At 41.6% G+C, this 24756-nt stretch overlaps 3 protein-coding genes across 8 annotated transcripts in view; 1 reads left to right on the top strand and 2 right to left on the bottom strand.

The window, feature by feature from the left end:
* Positions 1 to 5906, bottom strand: part of LOC125748131 (signal peptide, CUB and EGF-like domain-containing protein 3) — a 55131-nt gene extending 49225 nt beyond the window's left edge. Inside the window, exon 1 of the mRNA XM_049023983.1 lies at positions 5375 to 5906. Coding sequence (XP_048879940.1) covers positions 5375 to 5480 — 106 coding nt within the window. The 5' untranslated portion in view covers positions 5481 to 5906. The remainder of the gene's footprint in view (positions 1 to 5374) is intronic.
* Positions 5907 to 11494: 5588 nt separating this feature from the next.
* On the top strand, positions 11495 to 17025 carry LOC125748137 (T-complex protein 11 homolog). 2 transcript variants are annotated; one of them, XM_049024001.1, is made up of 10 exons: positions 11495 to 11636; positions 11889 to 11976; positions 12181 to 12313; positions 12436 to 12556; positions 12879 to 13099; positions 13380 to 13516; positions 14363 to 14556; positions 14734 to 14915; positions 15863 to 16035; positions 16271 to 17025. In XM_049024001.1, the coding sequence occupies exons 2-10, from the start codon at positions 11892 to 11894 to the stop codon at positions 16501 to 16503; spliced, it is 1479 nt and encodes a 492-aa protein (XP_048879958.1). In that variant the 5' UTR covers positions 11495 to 11636; positions 11889 to 11891; the 3' UTR covers positions 16504 to 17025. The 2 variants fall into 2 exon arrangements, with proteins under 2 accessions (XP_048879958.1, XP_048879959.1); XM_049024002.1 differs by lacking the exon at positions 11495 to 11636 and having other exon boundaries at positions 12181 to 12320.
* A 500-nt stretch (positions 17026 to 17525) lies between these two features.
* anks1ab (ankyrin repeat and sterile alpha motif domain containing 1Ab) overlaps positions 17526 to 24756 on the bottom strand; it is a 42978-nt gene continuing 35747 nt past the window's right edge. For 2 of the 5 annotated variants that reach the window (XM_049023986.1, XM_049023990.1), the window contains 2 exons: positions 23093 to 23191; positions 17527 to 21627 (listed from right to left, as the gene is read on the bottom strand). In XM_049023986.1, coding sequence (XP_048879943.1) covers positions 21508 to 21627; positions 23093 to 23191 — 219 coding nt within the window. In that variant the 3' untranslated portion in view covers positions 17527 to 21507. Of the gene's footprint in view, positions 21628 to 23092; positions 23192 to 24756 lie in introns of all 5 variants that reach the window. The other 3 variants (XM_049023989.1, XM_049023987.1, XM_049023988.1) reach the window with 3 other exon arrangements.

Here is a 24756-nt window from a genome sequence, read left to right as displayed (position 1 = left end):
TTTGTGTGTGTGTGTGAGCGGGTGTACTTTACCATATGGGGACACAACAACGTGATAAATATCCGTTTTTTTTCCTGGTCCCCATAAGGGAAAACAGTATTTTATAAAAATCAGTGACTGCTATGAAAAAACTAAAAATGCAAAAACTCTTGTATTTTGCTTGGTTACCTATGGTTATGGCTAGGGCTGGGTAGGGGTTAAGGTTGTCATAGTTAGCGTTAGCATTTTTCCCATAGAAATGAATGAGCGGTCCCCATAAAGATATGTTTACCCGACATGTGTGTGTGTGTGTGTGTGTGTGTGTGTATTTTGTGGTTTCAAAAATGTCATTTGATTTAAGATACTGACAGATGCTGAGCCTCAATCCAGTGTGGGGGTTGACATGATCTACGCTGGTCCTAAGGGAGCCCTAATTGCCTACTGGTGGTAAAACAAAAGGTGGATATTAATGAATGTGGGTTGGACCTTGTAATTCTGCTGCTGGGACTGAAGCGAGCCTATTGTTCTCTGCGAGCTTTGATCAAGTGATCATTTGATAAACACGGCTTTGTCCCCAAATGGACACACTATACAACTGAAGTACCTCATTCATCCTCATAGGAAAACTGGGTAATTTTCACTCAGTGATTTTGCTCTCCATGAGATGCACATCTACGTATAGGTGAGAGCCTAGTGTCCTTGAATCAGCTGAGGTCAAGGGCCCTGCATGAGGGCCAATGGTGAGATGATTACAAATCCCAAACCCGCCAAGCGACTAACTGTCCCGCAACGATGCAGAGACATCACAGGTCTCAATTTTGGCAATTGACCCAGTGCTGTGGAGATGGGGCAGGGAAGTGTTGTATCAGAGGGCCAGACACACATGCAAATGCACATCTGCATACCTTTCACTGTGGGCATTTATCTCTGTAATTCAATATTTAAAGATACCTGGAGTCCATCCCAGCAAAACCACGACTTAAAGAAAAATTGTGGAACGAAAAAGAAAAAAAACACATTTTAACCTGGAGAGACGACCCCAGAAGCTGTTTTTTGGTTATACACACACACACACACACACACACACACACAAGACAAGCATTTCTCTTCATTTGGCTTGAGAAAATCTCATCTGGGTACTGAAAGTTCATCAATTCCAAAAATGAGATTAAGAATCTAAACAGAAACAACCAATTTCCTGCAGAAGGTGATAGTTTGCAGAGCAAGTCAATGGGACAAGGAGAGACGTACGCTTGGGCCAATGGCAGCTGATCGGCACTGTGAGCCTGCCTGGATCACAGAGAGGTGTTCTAGAACAGTGCGTCCGAAACCGGTCCTCGGGAACCGCAGGCAGCCCACGTTTTTTGCGGGAACTGGGAGGAAGCAAAAACGTGGACTATCGGGTGGGAAGTTTAGAGGGAGCAAAAACATGGACCGACTGTGGGTCCCTGAGAGCTGGAGTGGGAAATACTCTTCTAGAACATAAGACAAGTAACTAATACCAACACTATGAGTGTATGTGACGCTATGTCCCTTCGCATGAGACTGCATTAACCACAGATGGCGTAAGGTGGCTATCTGAATTGTTCACAGATGTGTCACCATCCATCTGCATCAGTCAGCACTGACCAGAAAGATTTCTCCTCCTTAGACATGCTGTGTACTAGATGTGTAAAGTCCTTAACGCAAACTGTACCTCAAGGGCTAGAATTCTAAAATATGCATCCATTTATAAAACAGCACTGAGCAACAAAAAAAATCCAATTTCCCTAAACTCTTCCTGTCCAATTATCTCCAAAGTGGACTAACAAATACCAACCCTACAAAAGCGATGCTTGCTTTCTTTAAAACTCTGAAGCAAATAGATACAGCAGTATAAAACCTAGCAGGAGGGAGATTAAGCATGTTGTGAAATGAATCCATTAGTGCTTTCAGTCAGAAAGCAGGAGTGGTTACAAACAATTCTGCTCTTTCAGCTGAACCAATTGCTTCATTTTGTTCCCTAGCGGGACACTAGATGCCCCTTGTCCCACCGGGGCAACAGACGTCTGCTGATCACGGGCTAACGAGGAATGTGGGGTCGTGGGGGCAAGGGGGAGGGAAGGGAGCGACAGTGTTACATGATAAATGTGAGTCAATGACATTCATGGGGGGCATGGGACCAGAAGGATGCTCAAAGCCGAAGGCAACGCCATGCCACTGTAAAAACAACCAAATCGCATTTCCTCAATAACACAGCATACAGTTGGGTCACCCCATCATCACAACAAACAGAAGACTTCTACTTTAATAGTGGGTTTCCCATTGTGTTCCAGCAATCAAGCAGTGAACAAAACAGCCTTTTTTTCTCATAAAAATATAAAATTCACCACCCATTAATTATCTGATATCCAAAACTTATAATGCAAAGCTGGCAGTCATATGGAGCTAATGCCGTCCAGCTTCCTCCAAGAAATCACCTTCTAGGACATTAGGACAAACAAGAAGGCAGGATGATGACTTGCATCTATTCTATGTGCCTGTAGTTCTCTGTCATTTTAGAAGAAAAGCAGAACATGGGCAGAAACAGATGAGAGGAAATAACCAGCTTGAAGGCAAGTATGGACAAAGGAGAAAGTGAGGAGCATTAGGGAATCATGCTATGGTGACGCACTTAGAATCGCATGCTAAAGAAATTGAGGAAAATTGTGAGTAGAGATTGAGAACAATTTCATTGCGGATGTCTCGTTTTCTAACATGACGCTAAAGATTCGCTGTATGCTTTTTCGTCCTCAGCCGAGCCTCGCCTGCCCTCCCAGGAACATCCAAAGACATTTTCCCCTCCCATGATTACAGAAATATCCAATAGCTTTTATCCTTCTAGAAAATAGTCTACAGCAAAGGTCTCTGAACGCTTTTCATTGTCTGTTTCAATAATATCACCACAGCACAAAAAAACATGTCCACAACATATGAAAAAATAACTTCTAAACAATAATCCCAAACAGATATTCCAAGGTAAGAAGAAAAAAAAATGTTTTCATGCCAAGTGCCATTGAAATATGTCAACCTGAATTTAACTATTTTTTAACACAAACTCCAAACGCCTATGATTATATAATCCGGTAGCATAGACATACAGAAGTACATTGTGCTTTTGCTGGAGAAACAACTGGAAGAGGACACCACGCCGCAGAGAGGGAACGTCTTCATTCCGGGCTGCAGAAACGGTGACGTACCTTCCAAATCACCGGCAAGAGCCAGATAAGATTGCAATGCTACAGAAGGCCAGTAAAACCTGAGAGAAATGTGTGAATAATAACAGAGCGAAAAACAAAGGAGGGAGCCTGCACATCCCTCAGTGAAGATAAGACACGCAGTACAGCTCTATAGCTGTCTCGGGCACCCTAGAATGGCAGTACTCTGAAATTGTTAACCCCGAGTACCACTAGATGACAGCTCCTTCACAGCGCCTTCACAGAATTAAACATGCCTTTTGTGGACGCCCCACCCCCCACTCCTACATCCCACCCCAGACCCCTCGTGATCAGCATTATCTGTGATACATAGAGAGGTAGCCCTTATTGGTTGTGATTCCACATTTTATCTGTGCAAAACCATAACAAACTATAATGCGTTTGACACTTTGTGTTTATAAGAGTGTTGCAATTGTAACACTGCATAAGTGGTCGGCAGACAGATGGATGTATGGATCTTCCGTCTCATAAGCCCTAGTAGTTTGCCGACTGCTCTCCAGTTCGAGACGCTCCTGGACTCTTCGGTGTCATTTTTCTGCAGCAGTGCGACAGATGAAAACTTAAGAGGCGACCTCATGATGACACAGAATGGAGCGACTGGCTTGACTCGCATCACTGTGAGACAGTTTCAACCTGTCCGGCGTAACATAAACATGCATATATATCTGAATGCCAGTTGTCCATCCAATTTTAGCCGTGTGTCCAGTATAATTACCCAGGGTCACATGAGCAGGAGCAATGGCCACCATGGATGAGATGTGTCATTCATCACAATACTGAAAAAAAAAGTCTGAAATCCTGAGAGTCTGCATGACATATAAATGTTTTCTAAGGAGAGACGGGTGTGATTTGACACTATCCTGCAATACCACAGAAAAGCAGAACACGAAGCAGGTCATTGCTGAACCTGCACACCAGAAGCTCAATGTGTGCAGACAATCCCCTTACAACAAATGCCAAAGCAGATTCTTTTAATCCTTTTTGACACTCACTAGTGACTGTAACCTTCTTGTTCAATGGGGGAAACAAATAGGAAATGGACCCCCTCACTGTGGCATGCCCAGATGGCAGGTATAGAGACCTTCGGGGGTGCTGAGGTAACGCTGATGCAACATAAAGTCTCTAGAAATAGCTTCACCTCTCGCTACCACAGCGAGCTGCCTAAATCTGTGTTCCTGTCTGAGACCAAGCTGCGGGCGGACGCTCCGTGTGAAGCATCATCACCGCAGTGCTGTACGGGCGCCGGGGGCCCACAGGGCAGCACGCAGCCGTCCCCCGTGTGTATCCACTGAAAAAAAACAGCGGCTGTATCTCCAAACCAAATCCCTCACCTTCTGCTGCGCGGCGATGTTTCATTATATGCCTGATGCGTAAATACTTCTTAAGAAATCATTTAAAAATATATAATAGTGTGACGTTTCCAACGTCGTTTTCCCGACGGCTAAGATTAAATTGAACTCACTGAATGCAAATAAACTACCGAGGTAAGACACCAAAAAAAAAAAAAAAAAACAGATGTGTGTCGTTCGGTGGAAATAAAAAATGTGTCTCAGGCCAATACAAGCTGTACATGGAAATAACCGTGAGACCCTAAATGTTTGACGACTGGTGAATGTCCGGTCCAAGTTCAAAATTAATCCGTGTATAAAGGATATTATTCCTCAGAAAAACGGAGAACGAAAGATGTATTTTCCCCAACTAGTGCCAACCCCAGAATAGAAGTGAAATTAATCATACAAACCTTTTTTTCACGAATTAAAACAAATAATTGGTATCGTGATCATAAGTTAATTATTATCGTGATCATAAGTTAATTATCTAATTTAGACGTCAAAAGAAACTTTCTGAAAACTTATTTCATTTACATTTGGATCAATTGGCAGTTTGACAATTATGGACGCAGATGCTAAGGGTAGCCTATGTGCACGTGATAATCTACAGTTAATTTTTTGTTTTTTCTTGTTACATATGTGAAGAGCCAAAAAAGACTTTTGTTTTACTCTGCCCAGAGTACGATACATCTTCCCTGGTTTGAAACCTCCCAATTTACATCTGATCATTATACCATTTAAGCAATACATAGTACAGTAAACCTCATACGGTTTGTACGCCTGCAACCTCAATGGAACGAAATTTGGAACGAAAATCAGAAAACTTACCTTGATAGGACATGTTCTTTAACGCCGGTACGGGCTGTTTGACTGAGGCAACCAGAAACAAACTTATTAATCCGATACAAGCGCGCATTACCGCTGGATTACACATATTATTCGGTCGCACTGGAAAGTGTAAGAGGCACAAGCTGACGGTGCTCGCTGGAAAGTTCGCCGAAGCTCAATGCAGCGTTTAAATTGTGAATGCCCGTCACCCTTTCAGTCCTGTCGCTTTGTTTTACCAAGTTCCCCGTTTAATTTCAAGGGGTTGGCAAATCGCTGGTGCCCGGTACCGTGCAGCCTCTAAGCCCCGGAGTGCTGTGATCATGTTCGCCACTGCAACCAAGTTCAATATAAGAGAGAAGGTGGAAGTGTGAAGGCGAGGGTAAAAAGAGGAGGAGGAGGAGGGACGGAGATCCGTGCATCGCCTCAACCACTGATCACGATCTCCTTCCCTTCCACCCCCTCCTTCGGTGTATCGAGCTGCACGCAATAATTTCTTCTGCAGCAGGAATTCACCATGCACTCTGCGGCTTGTTTGGACCGTACTGTGCGTTACCTCGGAAACGGCTTCCGGGCGGCGGAGGGGGTCGGACGCCGGGGCCATGTGCAATCAATGGGTCAACACGAAATATACGCAGCCTCAAGGCCAGTCGTTACACTAAAGGGAAAAAGGAAACCCTTCGCTAACGGAAAAAAGAGGCATTCCCCTTTTAATGCTATGCAAACATCAAAGAGCAATTTCGACCAAAATGCCCCCTGGCTTCGTGCAATGCGCATTCAAAGTACATGACTGTTCATTATTTTAAAATACACAGTTAGATGGAGTAGCCGAGGAACATAAGTTAGTTATGGTGTGTTGTAGAACTGATTAGGTGGTATTTTAAGCATGCATTACAGGGAAGAGCCGTTTTTAACTGATCATTTGCATGGATTTTCTCTTAGTATTTAACCCGTATGTCTTTCTGCGGCTGTATTTCTGAAAGCTGCATCTTGCCTTTACATTAGTCAGTCCGCTGAATGGTATGTTTTATTATTTCGGGTTAGAATCCGGCACTTAGATGCCTGACCTTGAAAAAAATTTCAAACACTACTTTAACAGTAAGTGGACCTGAACCTTATCCTTCGGAACATTTCAATTATAGGCTATGTTACTATTAAGCATGTAAGTAATTCATTTCATATTGGACTAACTTCTGGAGATATTTCTGATCCTGAATGACATCTGCAGCCTACACACTTTTGACTGCGTCTTTACACTTTCCCCTTTTACATACTCAGCTATAATTCTGAGCTGTAAAACGCCCTTGCCTTCACATAAACATCCTGACTAAATGGTATTTTAAAAATAAAACAGGACAATGGGCCTAAATAGGTCTACATCTGAATGATGTGCATGCATTTCAAAATCCATAGAAGTTTTGCAGTGCGTGATATTGACCAGGAAAAGCAGCCGGAACATGGATGGATGGATGGAATATTTTTTTGTAGTAGGCCTATTATTCTGCCGCTCTGCTGCTGATGGTTGAGCAGCCTTTGATACACTTTAAGATGCATGTAACTTAGCGAATTGTAATGTTCATATAATAGCCCTGTTCAGATAATCGCCCGTGAAGTACATATAATTCTTTTTTTAAATAACCGACTAAATTGTTTTATCACGGGCCATTTTTCTGGACTCAGCGTTTAGTTATTTATTCGCGTGCATTATTTAATAAAAATTTAAAGTCAGAGGAACAGGGAGTGCAATTTAGTGTCGCACGTAGTTTCCCCTTATAAAACCCAAGTTGCGACATCATAAAGAGCTTTGTTATTATATATTGGCACTTTTGTAACTGTTGCAGCGTTTTTTTTATTTTCTGATGGACTCTAATACTCTATGTTGCTCACGGATACAATATGGTATCAGATTTAATTAATTAAGTACAAAGCCCTCGCTCGTGTGAAAGACGGTTTTTTTCATTTCCGAAGTATGACACATCGCGGTCTGTATCAAACACAGTTTATGTTACCCCAATAACCCAGTAATTGGCTATTCCTGCCAGGACACATTGGTTACTCACAGTATTTAAAAATCTAGTGGTGACACAGTCAGTCAGTGCCGATCTTCAGTGCGAGGTAGAGACGATGATACTTTTTAGTCTGTTTTCTCGGTAGCTTTTAGTCATCCTGCTGAAAGATTTCTCCATTGGCAAACCGCGATATTTCAGTTCCAATAGGGTATTAAGCAAATTACAAGCAATGAACGGCACAGAGTTTGTTGTTAGCACACTTAAGGTGGCAACACAGGGATTGTGGGTAACACCAGCGACATTTTAGCATTAAGGGTTATCTCAAGACTGAAGAAATAATACATACAAACACTGCAAAGAATACACTGTACAAGCAGAGCAAGATAAATTCATAGCCGTTCCAAGGCCATAGTCTATGGCTGTCGTCTGTCTCGAGGAAAGTGGATTGGTTAGTTAAATCAGCAACACCTGAGTGTCAATGCTGATGCCAGCCAAGGGCCCCAGGACACATTAATCCCCTCCTGTGTAATGCAATTCTGGAATTATTAAAACATGCGCACACATAATATAGCAATATGGGATTAAAGATGAATTTGTGTTATGACACCCAAGAATTTTATGCATGAATTTGTCACATTTTAAAATTAGATATGTAGTTCAGACAAGGTCATGTCATTAATGAAACATTGGCACTGCAAGGTAGACTGCAGAACGAGGATGGGAAGGAGCTGAATAGGGGCTTGCATCTCACCATTTAAACTGAAATTGTTGTGGGCTTAGGGGTATAAGGGGCATCCACGCAATTCAGGAATGGCGTCTTCCATGCAGTAAAATAGGCAGTTGTAAATTTAACTAACGCATGTGTTACTGCATCTTAATTTCCACGGTGACATATTATCTCAGTGCTCAATGATCATTGCTAGTGTTGCTGAGCGTTGGTCACATAAGCAGGAAAAATAAGCGAGAAACTGCTGGAGCAGGTATATGCATACATGTATGAGTTTATGCAGGTTTGGAAGTCATGCACTCTCTCTCCCTCCCTCCCTCTCTCTCTCTCTCTCACACACACACACACACAAACACACACACACACACACAATGACAATTTAGAGACAGCAATCCACATGTTCTTTGACTGCAGGGAGTAAACCAGAGAAGCAGAAGGAAAGCTGCAGGCACATAGAGAGAACACACAAACTCCCACCTAAGGGAGCCAGGGCAGAAATCGAAAATTATTCTTGAAAGTGAAAATATTGGCTTTGACAAACAACGGTTACAGCAAAACTATGCAGTTTTGAATAATTTGTTGGGACTGTCATAATCATTACTTAGAATGCTACTAGAATAGTATGTTAAATTCTAGCAACATTTTACTATTTTTACTATGGTGATTGTGGCCTTTGACATAGTGTTCTTCATAAATAATTCAAAAATACATTAAAATGAAGGTTTTTTTGTGGACAGCGAGTCCCTTTCCCACAGAAGACATCAGTCAAGTCAGAACAGAAACACCCAATCTATGTATCTACCCTGCAGGCTTCCAAATCTAGCTTTACCTTCTGTGATTTGGTTACATTGGGATCTATTCAGATTGTGAGTTTTATTTTATCATCGTGAGAGTGAATCAAAAAAACCAAAGCATCTTGTTTCAAAAGTAATCGGGGATGGAAATCTGCTTCTGAGCCTTCATAAATCATTTTATGTTTTTCTGTGGCTTTATCCCGATAATTCTGTATGATTACACAGCGTATCAAAACAAGAGGAGCAGATTAAAGCAACAAACACTCTTTGTTGTGAGTGGATCCTGTGCTTCTTGATTCAAGATCCAAAGGGGCTATTTACTCAAAAGCCTGTCAGATGTGAAGAGCTCAACATTATTAGTGACGGTATTAAAATGACAGAGGAAGGATTTGTAAAAGTGCAACAAGCTAAAGTATTGTGGATTCAGGTTCCTGGGGCAAGTTGAGAAAATCCACTCTGCAAGTTCAGAGAAGCAGAGCAAAGACAGTCAAGTCACCTAAAGAAGTAACCGCTTCATGTGGGCGAAGGTGTTGGCTTGCTTTGCTCCAGGTTACGGCAGCTATCATGTGTGATACAGAAAGGCAGGTTCAGTCAAAGAGTGAATGACCGCTTCATTTTCTAAATAATAGCAACCTCACGTGCCTTTCAAATGCAACCTTAGCAGATAACATGTGAAAGATCGAGCTGGTGATTCACGATGGTGTGCCAAATGACCTTGACCTGTCACTCCATGAGGACTCTGCGTTAAGGCTCCATGCCTTTGATCAGAAGGTCACTGGTTCAAATCCCCTGAGCCACCAAAATGGTGCCACCATTGAGCAAGGTCCTTAACAATAACGGCCCCTGGGACACTGTCTGTCCTTTGATCCTCACTTGCATGTCACTTTGGACAAAGGTATTTGTTAAATGAATGTCAATGCAAAGTAAATGTATTCTGCACTAATAAATGGTGTTAATATTGACCACATATACTGATTTTTCAAAATTATGCCTTTTCTAATAGTGTATTTCACGGATTTTCAGTGAAGTAATTGACCACTGGATATAGTTTCAATGTTACTGTTATTGATATAATTTGAGTTTTTTATATATATATTTCACAATAATACACAATAATCGCCCATGATGCGAAGGAAACCAATCCTTCTCATTTCTTTATCTACAACGTGCAATAAGCAACGCAACCGTTTCATCATTAAATGTGGACTCTAAGTGGTTTCTAAGTTGTAGAAGCTAATGTTAATGATCGAAAGGATAGAAACTGCATAAACTTGGACTTGAGTCGTCCTCTTCTGGTCTTAGAGAGGAATTACAATCCTCTTCTCTTGAGAAATCGGTCTAATGGGAATGTGAACCATTCTGGTCCGCAATACAAGTCATATACTCTCGCGGCTGTAGTAATTTAGTTTCTAATACAATAAAATACAAAATCGCCCACACTCTCGTTGTAACATAATAATGTGTATGTTATGTTATGTTGATTCGTTTAAATAATTTCATCACGTTTTAATTGCTGGGGACTGCGGTCAAACGCACATAGTGTTCACTGCGTGAATACTACGAGTTTTACGGTAGTAAATTTCATTCGCTTCCATTCCTACTTGAGAATATTCATCTATATTCGACAAGTAGCCACACAAAGACTCATCCAATTATACTGTGGAATATAGGGCTTATAAGTTGGGGAACAGCTTCTTCCTCACAGCTGTCAATTACTCAAAAGTACCTTACAGCGTTCGTATATTTTGTTCAGAACCATACTTTACACTTTTATTAATGTTTATTATTATACATTGTAATTTATTGTATTTATATGTGTTTAATTTGCACCTGGTTAAATGTTAATTGCGTCACACTGGTTCGATCTATACCTACACTCAACACACTGACAATAAAATTAACCTTAAGATAATTCAAACCTGCAGCAAATATATCGCTTTTTCTCGTTCTAACGAGATACTTGTAATATATAAGGAAAAACTGGGTCAATTTTATTTGATCAAGGTGCCATCAATATGCTGTTGTAATATTGCAATAATGTAAGTTCTTTCGGTGGGGGGATCTTTGGGTACAGGCTTTACGTCACAATCACGTGTCCGTCCTGTTGCCATGGAGTACACATGCCCGCAACATTTAAAAACAAATAAGGTACCAGTCTTTTCTTGTATAAATGGAAGCTTCTGGTTGCCGTGTGCTTTCTGTTCGGGTGTCAATAATATCAGCAACAGCAACAACAGATACAGTATTTTTCACAAACTTTTTGCATTGTAAACAGTTTAAAACACTGCCTTTTCAAACCCGAGGCTTTTACACTACGTCGCGTCCCAACATGGCAAAAAAGGGGGAGGAGTTACATTCTTTGTTTTGGTTCAATCGATGAATACACGATTTTTCCGGTTTTAAAAGGAGAGCAATAGCCTAATAGTAATTTTTAAAAGCTGTATTAGGAATTATACAATATTTAGAAATGCATGTACGTTATTTATAACTACATTTTTGAAATGTTTATTTATAAACAACACTATATAGTAGTCCTAAAAGGCAACGGTTGATATATTGAAAATATATACACCCCTTTGCGCTGTTGGTTCAATCCACTTTATAGTTCGTACAGCTCACAACTTCCTGCAGCAGCGGTAATTCATGAAAATATTCGATGTCAGCTTCTGGTTGACATCCGCACCTCAACAGTTTTTCCCTTCAAAAAAAAGAGCACAGTTCTCAGATATTGACAGGTAAGGTAAATGATGACGCGTTATTAGTTTACTTTTATTAAAATAAATGTTTTTCTCTCAAGTGTGTTATGTAAATTCGTTTTTGCACACTTACACAAATAGGTAACACTTTATTTGATCATGATTTGTACTTAAGTAGTAACTGAGTTATTACTACATATTTGTACCCCTCAAGTTAAGTGTTGCCCACGTATTTGTAAACTACTATTGTAGTGTTCAATATTGTTTTGTTATTTTTTTCGTTTACACTAGAAAATGCATAACGGGGACAATATTGAAGAGCAAGCCAGTGATAAACCATCCGATCTCCCCAGTCTCCAGATCCCCGACTCTCCGACTGGTACGTAAATGATGATCATGACTGAAGCTAAGTGACAGAATCGATAGAATTTTATTAATAGTTTGTCCAGTTAAAATATATATGTTGCGTCAAATTCGTACGTGGCCTGCGCATTATTATTATTATTATTATTATTATTATTGCTGTTGCTGTTGTATCTGTAGTTGAATGCCTTAGTGAACGCGTCCATTTACCCGCCTCCAGGCAGTCCACCTAGACAGCGACCCCTGTCGGACATGCTGGAAGTGGAGCAGTGCGTAGCTAACCTCACCCTGGCACATGAAATTGTCGTCAACGCAGACTTCCGGTTCAGGCAAAACAACCCCCCCAAAGACAGGTGTGAGGTGTAAAAAAATATATCAGTTCATAATGCATTTCAAATATAGATAAGAGACACATACACATACATACATTATATGTGTATAATGCCGATATTCTATTCTATTGTCTTCTTTATAGCCTGGAGGGTAGGGTGAAGGAGATCGTTCACCAGGCATTCTGGGACAGCCTGCAGGCTCAGCTGTGTTGCAGTCCTCCAGACTATACACACGCGATTTCACTGTTGGAGGAGGTGAAGAATGTGAGTATTTAGCTCTGTCACTAGGGGGCAGTGGTGTCACTCCAATACATATATGGGCCTGTTGATGTACACCAGGGGTGGCCAATCTTATCTGCAAAGGGCCGGTGTGTGTGTGCAGGTTTTTTGGGTAACCTGTAGGTCAGCTGTTCAAACCCAGGTGTGAGGACTCTTCAACCAATCAGTCCTCTAATTAGTAATCTAATTAGGGAGTTGCAACGAAAACCCGCATACACACCGGCCCTTTGTGGATAAGATTGGCCATTCCTGATGTACACAGTTTGGCTCTGTGGTGCTGGTTCTGACTCTTTCAATCCCTCGTCAGATACTGCAGTCCCTGTTGCTTCCAGGCCACGTGCGTCTCCGGGCCCAGATGGAGGAAGCCCTGGACATAGGGCTGATCCGACAGCAGGCCAAACATGGCGCCCTGGATCTGCACCGCCTGGGCGAGTACATCGTCACCACCATGGCCTCCCTGTGTGCCCCGGTCCGTGACCCCGAGGTCCGCCAGCTCCGGGCGCTCTCTGACCCTGTGGATCTGCTCAGGTAGGCAGCTTGGAGATCATCTCCTTTCCAAAAGTGCAGCAGACCCTGTGTGATGAACATTTCCTCTTACCCAATGCAGATTAATAATCTAGTGAACTTTAAAACCATTGATTTTTTTTCCTTGTTTCATGTATGTAGAATACGTAATTGGTTGAAGTTAACTGTATGCCTTTAGGTGTTAGTAAGGGGGGGGGGGTGGATGAATCATTTTATGTGTGAAATCACATCAGTGGGAGAGGATTTTCCCATGCAGCATGAGCTCACCAGCTGTCTTCTCCAGAGAGATCTTCCGTGTTTTGGGCCTGATGAAGATGGACATGGTTAACTTCACCATGCAAAGCCTGAGGCCACACCTTCTCCAGCAGGCTATCCAGTACGAGCGTGCAAAATTCCAAGCAATCCTTGATAGACAACCAGGTAAGGCAGGGATGTTGTAAGGGTGGGTTCCTGACGACAGGACAGAGCTCCCCAAACACTCTCAGCCAGCCTTCAGCTTTGTAAAGCTGAATATAATATATACACACACATTCACACACACACGTGACATGCAAAATTCTGGGCACCTCTAGTTAAAATTACTGTGAATAGCTAAACAAGTATAAGATGACCAGTTACTTGTCGGATTTAAGGTAGTCTGGGCAAAATGTATGTGAACAAATATGAGGTTTATTTAAATTGTGGTACCTTAAATCCGACAAGTTACCCCAATAAGGCAGTAATCCCACTTCGTAGTACAGGCCTCCGGTTTTCAAAAGGCATAAAGTTTAACCCAACACATTTCTGGAATATTTTAAGATTTTTTTTCAGTCTTTTACAGTTTCAGAATAACAACAGGTTAAGGGTCCAAAGCAAAGGTTTGTGTGTCCTGCATGGAGTGTAGTTCATAGTACATTGTACATAGTAACACCCCCTTTGGCAGGTATTACAACTTGTAAATGCATTTTGTAACCAACTATAAGTCCTTCGGTTCATGTTTGGGGGATTTTGACCTTTTTCTTCTGCATTTCAGCTTTTCTGTGGTTTGACTCCATTTCACGTTGACACTTTGTCCTTTTGAACACTGAACTGGTCATGAGAGTAATTTCTTGTTTGCGAGAATAGCCCATATTTTAATATGTTTTATTGTTTAACTTAAACTTGTGATGTACAGACACATATGACTAGTTAAGCGTGGAAAACAAGCTGGGAGTCCACTTTAATATATATATTAAACTCTCAGTTCCTTTGGAATGAATTTGAATTCCTTGTGTGTGGTTCTTGCAGATTCCCTAGATAATACCACTTCCTGGCTGCAGGGGGCAGCACAGGAGCTTGCCTCTGGTAGCTTAGGGCACACAATGGTCCTACCCAAGGGAGGTTCCACCCTTAGCACATCTGTGGTGAGCCCGAGTGCCACACTGACCTGTGCGTACATGCGTCTCCTGAGCTGGGATTCTGAGAACCCTTGCTATCCTGAGGTATGCCTGCAGGGGGAGCACTGCTAGGTGCAGTGCATGCTACATTTGCATAGACAGCAGCATTTCAGTGAAAACGAATTTAAATGTGAATTACTGTGAATTGACTGTGCTGCTTAAGTAACAACAAATGGCTGATAGCTTTCCAACTGTCCTGTGTGTTCTGCCCTGCTCCTTCAGACAGTTCAGATGGACCGGACTCGTCTGGAGTCGCTGGGGCAGGCTACGCAGCACTTGGTGCTCGAGGCTGCAGTTCTGCTGGTGACCAGCACTCATTGTGAGGAGGGTATCTTCTCAAGGCCAGGGTTTGTAGTTAAACTCAAGCAGGCTGTTGCTGCCCTTCTGGAGGGTTGTCACAACAGGTAAGAGGGGAGGGGTGATTGCTGGATGAACGGTAGCCCTTGGTCAGTGGTAAGGCTGAGAGTGCTCTGAATGGGAAGCATGCAAGCCACCTGACTTTGGGCCTTGACTCTGGCTGGAGTTTACTGGTTTAAATGTTAGACATCTCGGATTAGTTTCTAATAAATACATTAAATGAGTATCAATGGGGCAGCATGGTGGTGCAGTGGTTAGCACTGTTGCCTCACACCTCTGGGTCCCGGGTTCGAGTCTCCGCCTGGGTCACATGTGTGCGGAGTTTGCATGTTCTCCCCATGTCGTCGTGGGGTTTCCTCCGGGTACTCCGGTTTCCCCCTACAGTCCAAAGACATGCTGAGGCTAATTGGACTTGCTAAATTACCCGTAGGTGTGCATGTGTGAGTGAATGCTGTGTGAGTGTGCCCTGCGATGGGCTGGCCCCCCATCCTGGGTTGTTCTCTGCCTCGTGCCCATTGCTTCCGGGATAGGCTCCTGACCCCCCGCAACCCAGTAGGATAAGTGGTTTGGAAAATGGATGGATGGATGGATGAATATCAATTAAACAAATTATTATTTATTTTATTTTCAGTATTTATTTTATTACAGTACAATGAACTGGTTGACGCACATAGGAATTTTACTGTAACACGAAAATGTTCTGAAGGCAGAAAGAAAAATTATTATTTCAGGCAGGTAACCAGATTGTAGAGGAGGTGGGACCAGCCAGTCAGATATCTTGCTCCTGCCTCCTTTAGTTGCTTGGTACCACCTCCTCTACAATTTGACTTGTTGCCTCCCTGAACTAATAATTTTTCCTTTTGTCCTCAGGACATTTTTGTGCATGTAAAACTCCCATGAGCCTGTTTCACAAACTCTGTCTCAAAACTGTGTTTATTCTGTCAGGAGACGTGATTAGTTCTGGATAAGTAACAGTCTTCTGTTGTGAACTCAGGGGATTCGATCTGCAGGGGGCATTGCTGGGTGTGGGGGAGCAGGTGCAAAAGCTGGTGAACGAAGCCCTGATGGCCCAAGGAGGGACAGCACTGATGCTCGAGAGGGAGGGAATTCTGAAGGCACAGATCGCTGGGCTGGTCAAGGACCAGGACCCTGTCCGTATTCTCATAGGTCAGCATCCCTTGAGACCACGCCCACATGATCATGTGACAGCATTTTAAAAATGGGTTGTTTCGTAATTTTCAGATGTTAAATGTATTTTATAGATTAAAGTATACATAGGAGAAAAACTGTAAACTACTTAGATGAAGGTAGAATGAAACTAATAAAAATAAAATCTTTCAGGTAATTTTTCAGGTAAAGTAATGAGGGGCTTATTTTTGGGGCTGTTTTGCATGATTTATAGGTGCCCGTGTCCGAGGTTTTCTGAAAGCCGTGGTGGCAGCGCCCACCACCCAGGGAGCCCCACCAGTGCCACCTGCCCTAGTGCTGGTGGCACATGAGCTGGCAGAGCTGGGCATGGCATTTCAGCGCATCGTTCATTTCAACCAGCAAGTGTTCGGCCCATACTACTCCTCCATTCTCAAGAAGTTGCTATTTCCACAGGGGGCACCAGAGATGGGGCTAGATTCCCGTTAGATGGTATTCTTGCACTCTACCTTACTACTGCGGCATTACACAGTCAGCACACTAGAGGGCAGCACATATTTTCTATACGTGATCGGTCGCTGATATAATTACTGTATATTTTTAATCTGAAAAATACAATAATGAATGAATCCTAAAAAAATCTATGTCTATGCACTATATGTTGTGATTGCATTATATTTTAACTTGTATGTTTATCTTTGTTTTGTTTAATCAGTTTTCAAAATAGGCATGAATTAGTTTGTTACTTTGAACCGATTTTTAATGGGTGCTTGTTTCATATAATGTTATTTTTTAACCTTTTTGTTTGGCTTTGTAATGTTTAATTTGTTTTCAAAATCGGCATGAAGTTATATTGAGCCATTTTTTAACGAGTGGTTTTTTCATATAAGGTTTCATAGGAAGTGGTATTTCTTTATATAAAACACTTATGAATGGTGTTGCACTTTACTAAAGCACTTACCAAAAACATCAGCAATACTGAATTATATCAATAAATCTATTTGAACAACATTCCAGGTGTTGATGCTCATTTAAGTGATTCAGATACATTACATTTTACTTCAATAAACATTGCTAGAAGATCCCAGTGTTTTGAGAAGGATTTTCGATAAAAACGAGTCCATTAATATACAGTATCAGTATAATGCTACCAGCCTTTTGTCAATATTTTTATGAGGATTTTTTGTTTACTGTTGAAAATGCAAAGTATTGCTGGAGGTAAAAAGTGCTCAATTAGAAATTGTTTAGGGAGTAATTTTGGAGACTAATTTACTTAAACATGTTAAGTATTGTTCATTATAATCTTGGATTTCTGGACAATAATCAAGGATTCTTTCTGGATTATATAAAAAATATTTTCATTTACATAGTTATAGATTGGCTTTTTATTTTTTTTTCTTATATGATAAGCTGGCTCTTATTTCCACTGTTAGCTCACAAAAGACTCGAGGTCATAGAAAAGGTTATAAAAACTAGCTAAACATTTGAAAAATCTTTTATTAAAACAGGAGACAGATTTTTGGTTACCTTTTTCATTTATTAGTTTTACAATTTTGAAAAATAAAAATTAGAAAAAAACCACAACGCGAAAGAATATGTACAATCTTTTAAGTGGTCTGATGTTTGCCTGAGTTCTGTCTCTCACTTTGATCTAATTCTTTCACCAAGAGAGAAGAAAAAGTTACCAGCTATGTTTATTTAAAAAAAAACATACAAAGCTTTTGTTAACCTCATTGCCAACATCTGTAACATAAAAGAAGTTACATACATGAATATGTTTGGAAATAGAATCATTCAAGTATAAAATTCACACCACTAGAGATAATTTATCTTTTTGTTTACAATCCATCACCTTTAAGCTATTGGTTTTTTTTAACATTGCAAATCGGTTTATTTGTCCACATTCTAGTTCAGTCGTGCAAACATGAAAATGGCCCAGGATGCTTTGCAAGGAGTACCATAGATATAAAATTTTGGATTAGGGGATGGAACTGAAATGCTCATTTATGGGGAGATTCATGTTATCAAAGTGATGCTGTCTATTGTACCTGATTTCAATGTCAGATAAAGAAACAGGTTTTAAAGGTTCAAATACTAAGGGTGATAAAGAGTAAAAAACTTAAATTAAAAGTAAAACTCATGGCAAGTTGCAAATTTTTGTGACCTTGATTTGAAGATAAATACAAAATGGTATTTAAAAATTAGCTAAAAGTGAAACATTGCACTGATATGATCACGTGACCATTTCTCAATGTAACAGTTTTAAAACAATGCATAATTCAGAGCAAACTTTGTTGTCACGACACAACTTGAGTGTTTATTTTGGAATTTCATGACAGATCTTTTGAGCTTCTTTGGTGATGCTAATGGCTTATCCAAACACTGAAAAAATAATGGTAATGTTCTCAGGCCTCCATGCTAATAATTAATACCAAACTCATAATTAGGCTTGGAAGACATCTTATCAAGTCTCATAAATGGCTACTTTGTAAGATGTATATTTTAATTAAAGCAGGTAACTACAAAGAAAAGTCCAATATTTGATTTTAAGATTTAGGTGACCCCACTTTCGGTTGTTAATTTTGTAAACTAACATAAGTTTTAACTGACAGCAACTTTGACCAGACACTTGTCTGCACTGCAACTTTGATTTCTTCATATTTATTGCTTCCTCTAGGGAGTCCTTTTCCATACAAAGATCACATTTTTAAAACATTGGACTTGTGCAGTTGTAGATCTATTGGTAATTTGAGGTTAGTGAGACATATAATCATTAGTAAGCAGCATTAGCAAATTCCTTGTCATCCTTCCCCAGTTGTTAATAAAATTTCTTTTCAATTTGCGTTGATAGTTACTGTGGGATTTTTAGAGCAGAACGGACTTTGAAGTGCCCAAAAGTCACTTAGGATCTGGCCATGTTGAGCACACTTGTGGTCAGAACACAGCATTGTCTATTTGGGCATGCTAACAAGTCATGGGAGTTTTACTTACACAAAAATGTTCTGTGGATGGAATGAAAGATGATTGGTTCAAAGCAACATCCAATCTGATTGTAGAGGAGGTGGGGCCAAGCAAATAAAGGAGGCGGGACCAACCAATTAAAACCAAGTAAAAGTCCCACAAGCATGCTAACAGCTAAATGCTCCAGTTCTTTCATTTGATTTATTGGCTCTTTACCTGCATGGGAAGTGTTAAATTCAGGATGCATTATGTTCTGTCTCTCCCCTCTTTCAGCGAAGATACACTGCCCCTTGTTGTGAACCACTGAAAAGGTGCCAACCCCTATTCCATGCTGATCCCCCCCTGGCAAAGCTTCAACAGGTGGGATGCAGTGGGGGGAGGGAGGAACAGTTCCCCTAAATCTCAGGTCTCCATCAACATATGTCCCTCCTCTTTTCCTATAGCTCCCGTTACCCATCACCCCTCAGAGTCTGGTATCCGGAAACTTGAACACAGGAGCCAGCTACACAAAGGAAAACATGTGGGTTAAAAGAGGAAACCTGTCAGGGTCAAAGCATCCCCGGGAAATACAGCCTTTGCGCTGAAGTTTTAACAAAATATAGACTAAGGTCACAGGAGGCCACTTACTGTACAAGCACACACACAGGAAACAGTGCTTTTGTGGGCATGAACTCATCAGCTCACCAGACGTGACATGTGAGATGTATGCGATGAAGGCAAAACAAGTCATTTCAGGTTAAAAACAAATAAATAAACACGTTCTGCAGAATAATGACAATGTATGTTTGGAATTAGGGAAGTTTGGTGACTGGAAAACAAAATGGGCAGTTGTTTGGATTTCCTGTTCTCAAAAGCTGCTTGAAACTGATGCTTTTCTTTTCATCCTTGCCAGCACGAAAGCTTAGCTTGACAAAGATTTCTTAGAACTTTGCAGTTTTCACGATTTACAGAAGCTGTTCACGTCCACAAAGATCCAAAGTACTGCAAATGGCAACTCAAGGAATGGTTCACCTTCATTGCCTTTAATTAAAAGTGTGTGAATTTCTCTTTGATCAAATAGAACTAAAAGTTTTAACTAAATCCAGCGCAACTACAGTGATACAAAGCTAAGTGAACATACTTGGTTTCCTCTGAAGTGAACTTTTGACAGACAGATCCTGAGTCACAACCAAAGGGAGCAGATAGAACTTAAGGAGCCTGGACAGAATCTGGTGGATGAAGACGCTCCACCTGGACATCAGAAGGTTATGATCCACAATCAAAAATCAAAGCTGTTTGGAGTCCAAACCGCCTGGTCTGCTTTGTGCTTTCTTGTTTATTTTAAACTGGATGCATCAAATAACATTCATAATCATCTGCTTATGGAGACTAAGATGATTTTTTATTTTTTTATTTTTTTATCTCGCGAGAGCCGTAGGAAGAAGCTGCACTCAGCATAACATGCGGTTTCTGCCACTCCTGCGGTAAATAAGATGCTACGCCTTGTTTAAGATAGTGGACATTCCATGATAAATATAACACTTTCGGAAGAAACATTAGCACTGAAGTTAATCTAATGTTTATAAAAAACTAAAGGTCCAATCCAGTTCTTGGGGACCCACAGCCGGTCCACGTTTTTGCTCCTGCCGAGCTCCCGGCCAGACAGTCTACATTTTTGCTCTCTACAGGGGGCTGAGAGGGAGCAAAAACGTGGAACGTCTGCCAGGTCCCCGAGGACTGGATTTGGAATCATTGTCTTAGACTATAGCTCAGAAATGTTCAACACGGGTCTGTTGTGCCTCTTGTGTGAATTTTTATGGTTCAGCAGCAGTTAAGCTCTAAATGAAGTCTCATCACAGTGGAACGTGCTCCAGTAAGGAAGGAAGCAACACCAAGAGCGAGAGTCCTTAAAAACGTTCCGACACTGGAGGAAGAGCAAGAACAGAGCGTAAAGCAAGGTCCGACAGGCTACCTGTCACTACAAGATGGAGAGGATCAATGAGAAAAAGGGAAGGCTGCTGCTTTGGTATCTAAACATTCACAGTAGAAATGAAAACTACACTGTAGAGCTGAGCACACAAAGCAAGTCTCAGTTCCAGTGTCCAAATGGCGTGAGACGCTGCATGAGTGCAGAACATCAGCTTTCTGATATCGAGTAAGAATTTCCAATGTGCTACTTGTACAAAAGGCAAGTAAAAGGTTCCAGCGTCTTGATTTCTTGTTCTAAAATGGGTCATATCCAGAACTACGAAGCACCACCAGGAAATCTGTAACCAATCATGTGACGAAATGCATTCAAAAACTGTTTTTTTTTTCTTTTTCTTTCAAATTGGAGTGCCCAAGTAATAATGGGAGGGGCCGTTTAAAGGGGGCGGAACTTCTGTTAGCAAAATCCAGATTATTGCCAAGGATTTCTTCAGTCATGGGCTCTGTGTACAGAAGTGCCAATAAAGAGGGTTAGCATGAGCTCAGCTGGAGGTTTGGAGAAGGTCATCCGAGGGTGGGAGGGGTCACAGTGAAAGGAGGTGGGGCGAGGAGCAGAATCTGAGGCTTTCAGAATATGGTGGTCTCATACTTGGTGCTGGGGGTGGGCTTGCTGGGGTCCTGCTGCTCAGTCAGCCATGTGCCACTGCCCAAGGACTGTGTTTCCGCTGCCTTGTCTACGTGGTCCATCTGGGGGAGGGGGGGTTGGGATGAGGGGGGTGGGGAAGGGGGGGGAGGGGAGAGTAGGACATCAGAGTCGAGGATGGACAGCTGGTGGCCATCGCAAGTATCCTCATTACTTCCACATGTGATGCAGCAGCACAAATGTTCCATGTGTTCACTTGTAGTGGAAGTCACATCTGATTGGAGGATGGAGATAACTTGCTTTCCTGCCCGATCAATCAGATTGCAGGAAGATTGCAAGTCACTTCAAGGCTGTTGCTGGGAGATTTCCACACATATCAGGTAAAATCCACTAAAAGTTAGGTTTGACAAAGACATAGGAATTCAACACTCGTTCACTGAGTCAGGAAATTATGATTGTAGGAATTATTTAACATTTTTTGTAAGTTTCTCATATCTAAAGGCCTCCAGTATTAACAACGGCCAGCCATCTCCACACAGATTTTCAGCCCAGAACAAGCCCAGAATTAGCAACTTCCATGGTGCTGTAACCCTCTAAACCTTGGAAATCATGATGTTGCAGGATTTGTCCACTCTTGATTTATACAAATCCATATTGCGCTGTTTATGTGGAACTGAACCTCAGAGAAAGAAACAGCTTCACTATACATATATACACAAGACATATTTTAGTTTGATGGTACCAGTCCTAACCGATATGGCGCCCTAGGCAAGCATCACTGCCGGCACCCCCTATCTGAGGCAAAGTAAAATTCACTGGCAAGTCGGTGCCCCCTCAGAAGTTGCTGCCCTGGGCCTATATCACTGGCGCAGCCCTGTTTGCGACATAAATGACTGGACAAAGGCACTTTGGGTTTGGCCAGAAGGAGATGTTTCTCCACTTGTTTTCCTTGAATAATTGTAGACATGGGTGTGGGGGCGAAGTGGGAGGTGGCCGAGGGAGGTGTAAGCGTTCAGGAAGCAGACAAGCAAGAAGTTAGTGCCAGAGAAGAAAGGGGACCCGACAAAGGACAGGAGAGGAAGCAGGGGCACCAGACAGAGACGACCATCTGGACTCAAAGTAACTGAGAGAACATTCCGGAAGCGACACTTGACTCCTGCGGCAAGCGAGGCTGTCTGAAGCAGCCAAACATAGCAGACAGCCCCAAGAAACCCAGATGCAAAGCAAAGCCCGGAACAACGCAGGGCGCCAGGACAGACAAGAACAGGAGATGGCGCTCTATACTGTAAGAGAATATACACAAAAGGAAGAAGACTGGAAAAAAGAACCAAGGTGAAGAAAGGCAGCTTCCTAATAGAGGACCTCAATAGGAGATAGAAGAGAGCGTGGGGTTATGGGTAATCTTGGTTATCTCGGACATGCTGGACCAATCCAACATCAAGGAGTCTCGACCAAAGTAAAACAGAGAAGGAAACACAAAAAATGATGATGTGGAAAAGGAAAAGGATGGAGGTCAAAGCAATGAGAGGGTGGAGGGTGAAGGAGCAACAGGAGGAGAAGGAGCCAGACCTGCTCTCCGGGGCTGACGGCCCGCAGTGGGAGATGGGTGGGCCGATGGGTAGTACAGGTGTGACAGTGACAGCAGTGGCTCTCTGGCAGCAAAGGATCCTGGGAGAGATACAAATTGGAGGGAAGGATCCCGAGGTAAAGAGACAGAGATAGCTAACTTACTAGCTTGTGATGTCAGAGGGTGTGCTGAGGTCTGATTGGACATCAGCTGCACAATGCACTGCCATTCATTCATTAAACAATGTTACATTCAGTTCACTCAATACGACTGTATTACAGCCTCTCCTGGTTAGTGACTGAGTCCAATGACCAGGACGTTAAACAAAATGGTCGCTGTCTCATGGCCACGACTGTCTCAGTGTTACTCCCACTCTGGCATGCGTTGTTATCAGCCATACTGAATTTGGTCATAAATGTGCACATTGGTTGGAATCAAATGTTTTAACAATGTCATATTTGCAAACGGTCACTGACCGAGGTACTCGCTAAACCAAGAGAGGGTGTATTAACAACTAGTCATACATGACACACAATTACACATTCCCATCTATTGGTTTATTCATTGTCTAACTAGAACATTCCATCTAATAAGTAGGACTAATTAATTATCGAGTCAGCAAACTACAAGTTCCAGTTGGATTGCTAGACAACTTTCTTGTTTAATGTCATGAGCAGGTAGAATAAGCAACTATAACCTTATAGTTATAAGGTTATATAATCTTAAGGTTATATAATCAACTATATAATCTTTACAGTGACCTTATCGCCATTCAGAAAGGATTCAGGAGCAGAAGAGCTCATATGTTTGAAAGCGTTAAATTTAATTGAAAAGATTAAATTTCCTTGCTATATGTGTGATGCTTCATAGCTGAGGAACATTTCTCAGAAACTGTTCATTTGCTGAGGATCGTCTACTCCTGACCCACTGGGACTCTGCCAAGCTTCCTGATAATATCCTAAATTCATGCACTTTCGGCCTAGATAGCAAGATCCGTTTTAGACAATTGGGTCAGCCGTTCATGGAAAGATACCCAGGAAGTACTTAGGGTAAAAAAAAATACTACACACCCTCGTAATCACACAGTGTAAAGGAGGACATAGGCAGTGAATAGAAAGAGTGTGTGAGAGTGACAGGAAAGGAGAAAGACGGTAGACAGAGAAACGGACTCGTAGTTGAACGCACAACAGGTACCGTTGACTAACTGTGGGAAAAAATAGTAAACATACTCTTGTGTTGGTAGGATATGCCCAGGCTCACATGTAAAAGTGACTGTTCGTATCAAATGTAGTTGCCTTTAGCAACCGTTGGGTGGCACCAAAGTTGCAATATACTTAGAATTCCTAGAATTTCTGTGTTGATTTGGGTGAGACACATATCTTTGTGGCCAAAAGCATTATAGAAAACATTTATTTGCATGTTGAATGAGCATTTATAAGCACATGTCTATAACATGACCTCATGCGGAGGTAGAAGATTCGTATTCTCTCGAAATATTTTGCATTTCTCAGTTTACATTTTTTGATTTATAATCTCTCAAACCTGTCAACACATATTTAAACTAGTTTAGTAACCCAAGGTGAAAAGAAAAAGGTATAAAGTAAATGGCATTTCCTTTTTTTATGCATCTTTGCGTCTTTGCCAAAGCCTTAACTGATCCTGAAAC

Source organism: Brienomyrus brachyistius, chromosome 8, assembly GCF_023856365.1.
Source record: "Brienomyrus brachyistius isolate T26 chromosome 8, BBRACH_0.4, whole genome shotgun sequence".
Lineage (NCBI taxonomy): Eukaryota > Metazoa > Chordata > Actinopteri > Osteoglossiformes > Mormyridae > Brienomyrus > Brienomyrus brachyistius.
The sequence above is the reverse complement of the archived record's forward strand: the minus strand, read 5'-3'. Positions and strand labels throughout refer to the sequence as shown.

Bases quoted from the DNA above. Each gene is read 5' to 3' on its own strand.
- LOC125748137 (XM_049024001.1), top strand. From the start codon at position 11,892: ATGCATAACGGGGACAATATTGAAGAGCAAGCCAGTGATAAACCATCC. The intron at 13,100-13,379 runs GTAGGCAGCTTG...TGTCTTCTCCAG, and splicing joins GACCCTGTGGATCTGCTCAG to AGAGATCTTCCGTGTTTTGG. The intron at 14,916-15,862 runs GTAAGAGGGGAG...TTGTGAACTCAG, and splicing joins CTGGAGGGTTGTCACAACAG to GGGATTCGATCTGCAGGGGG.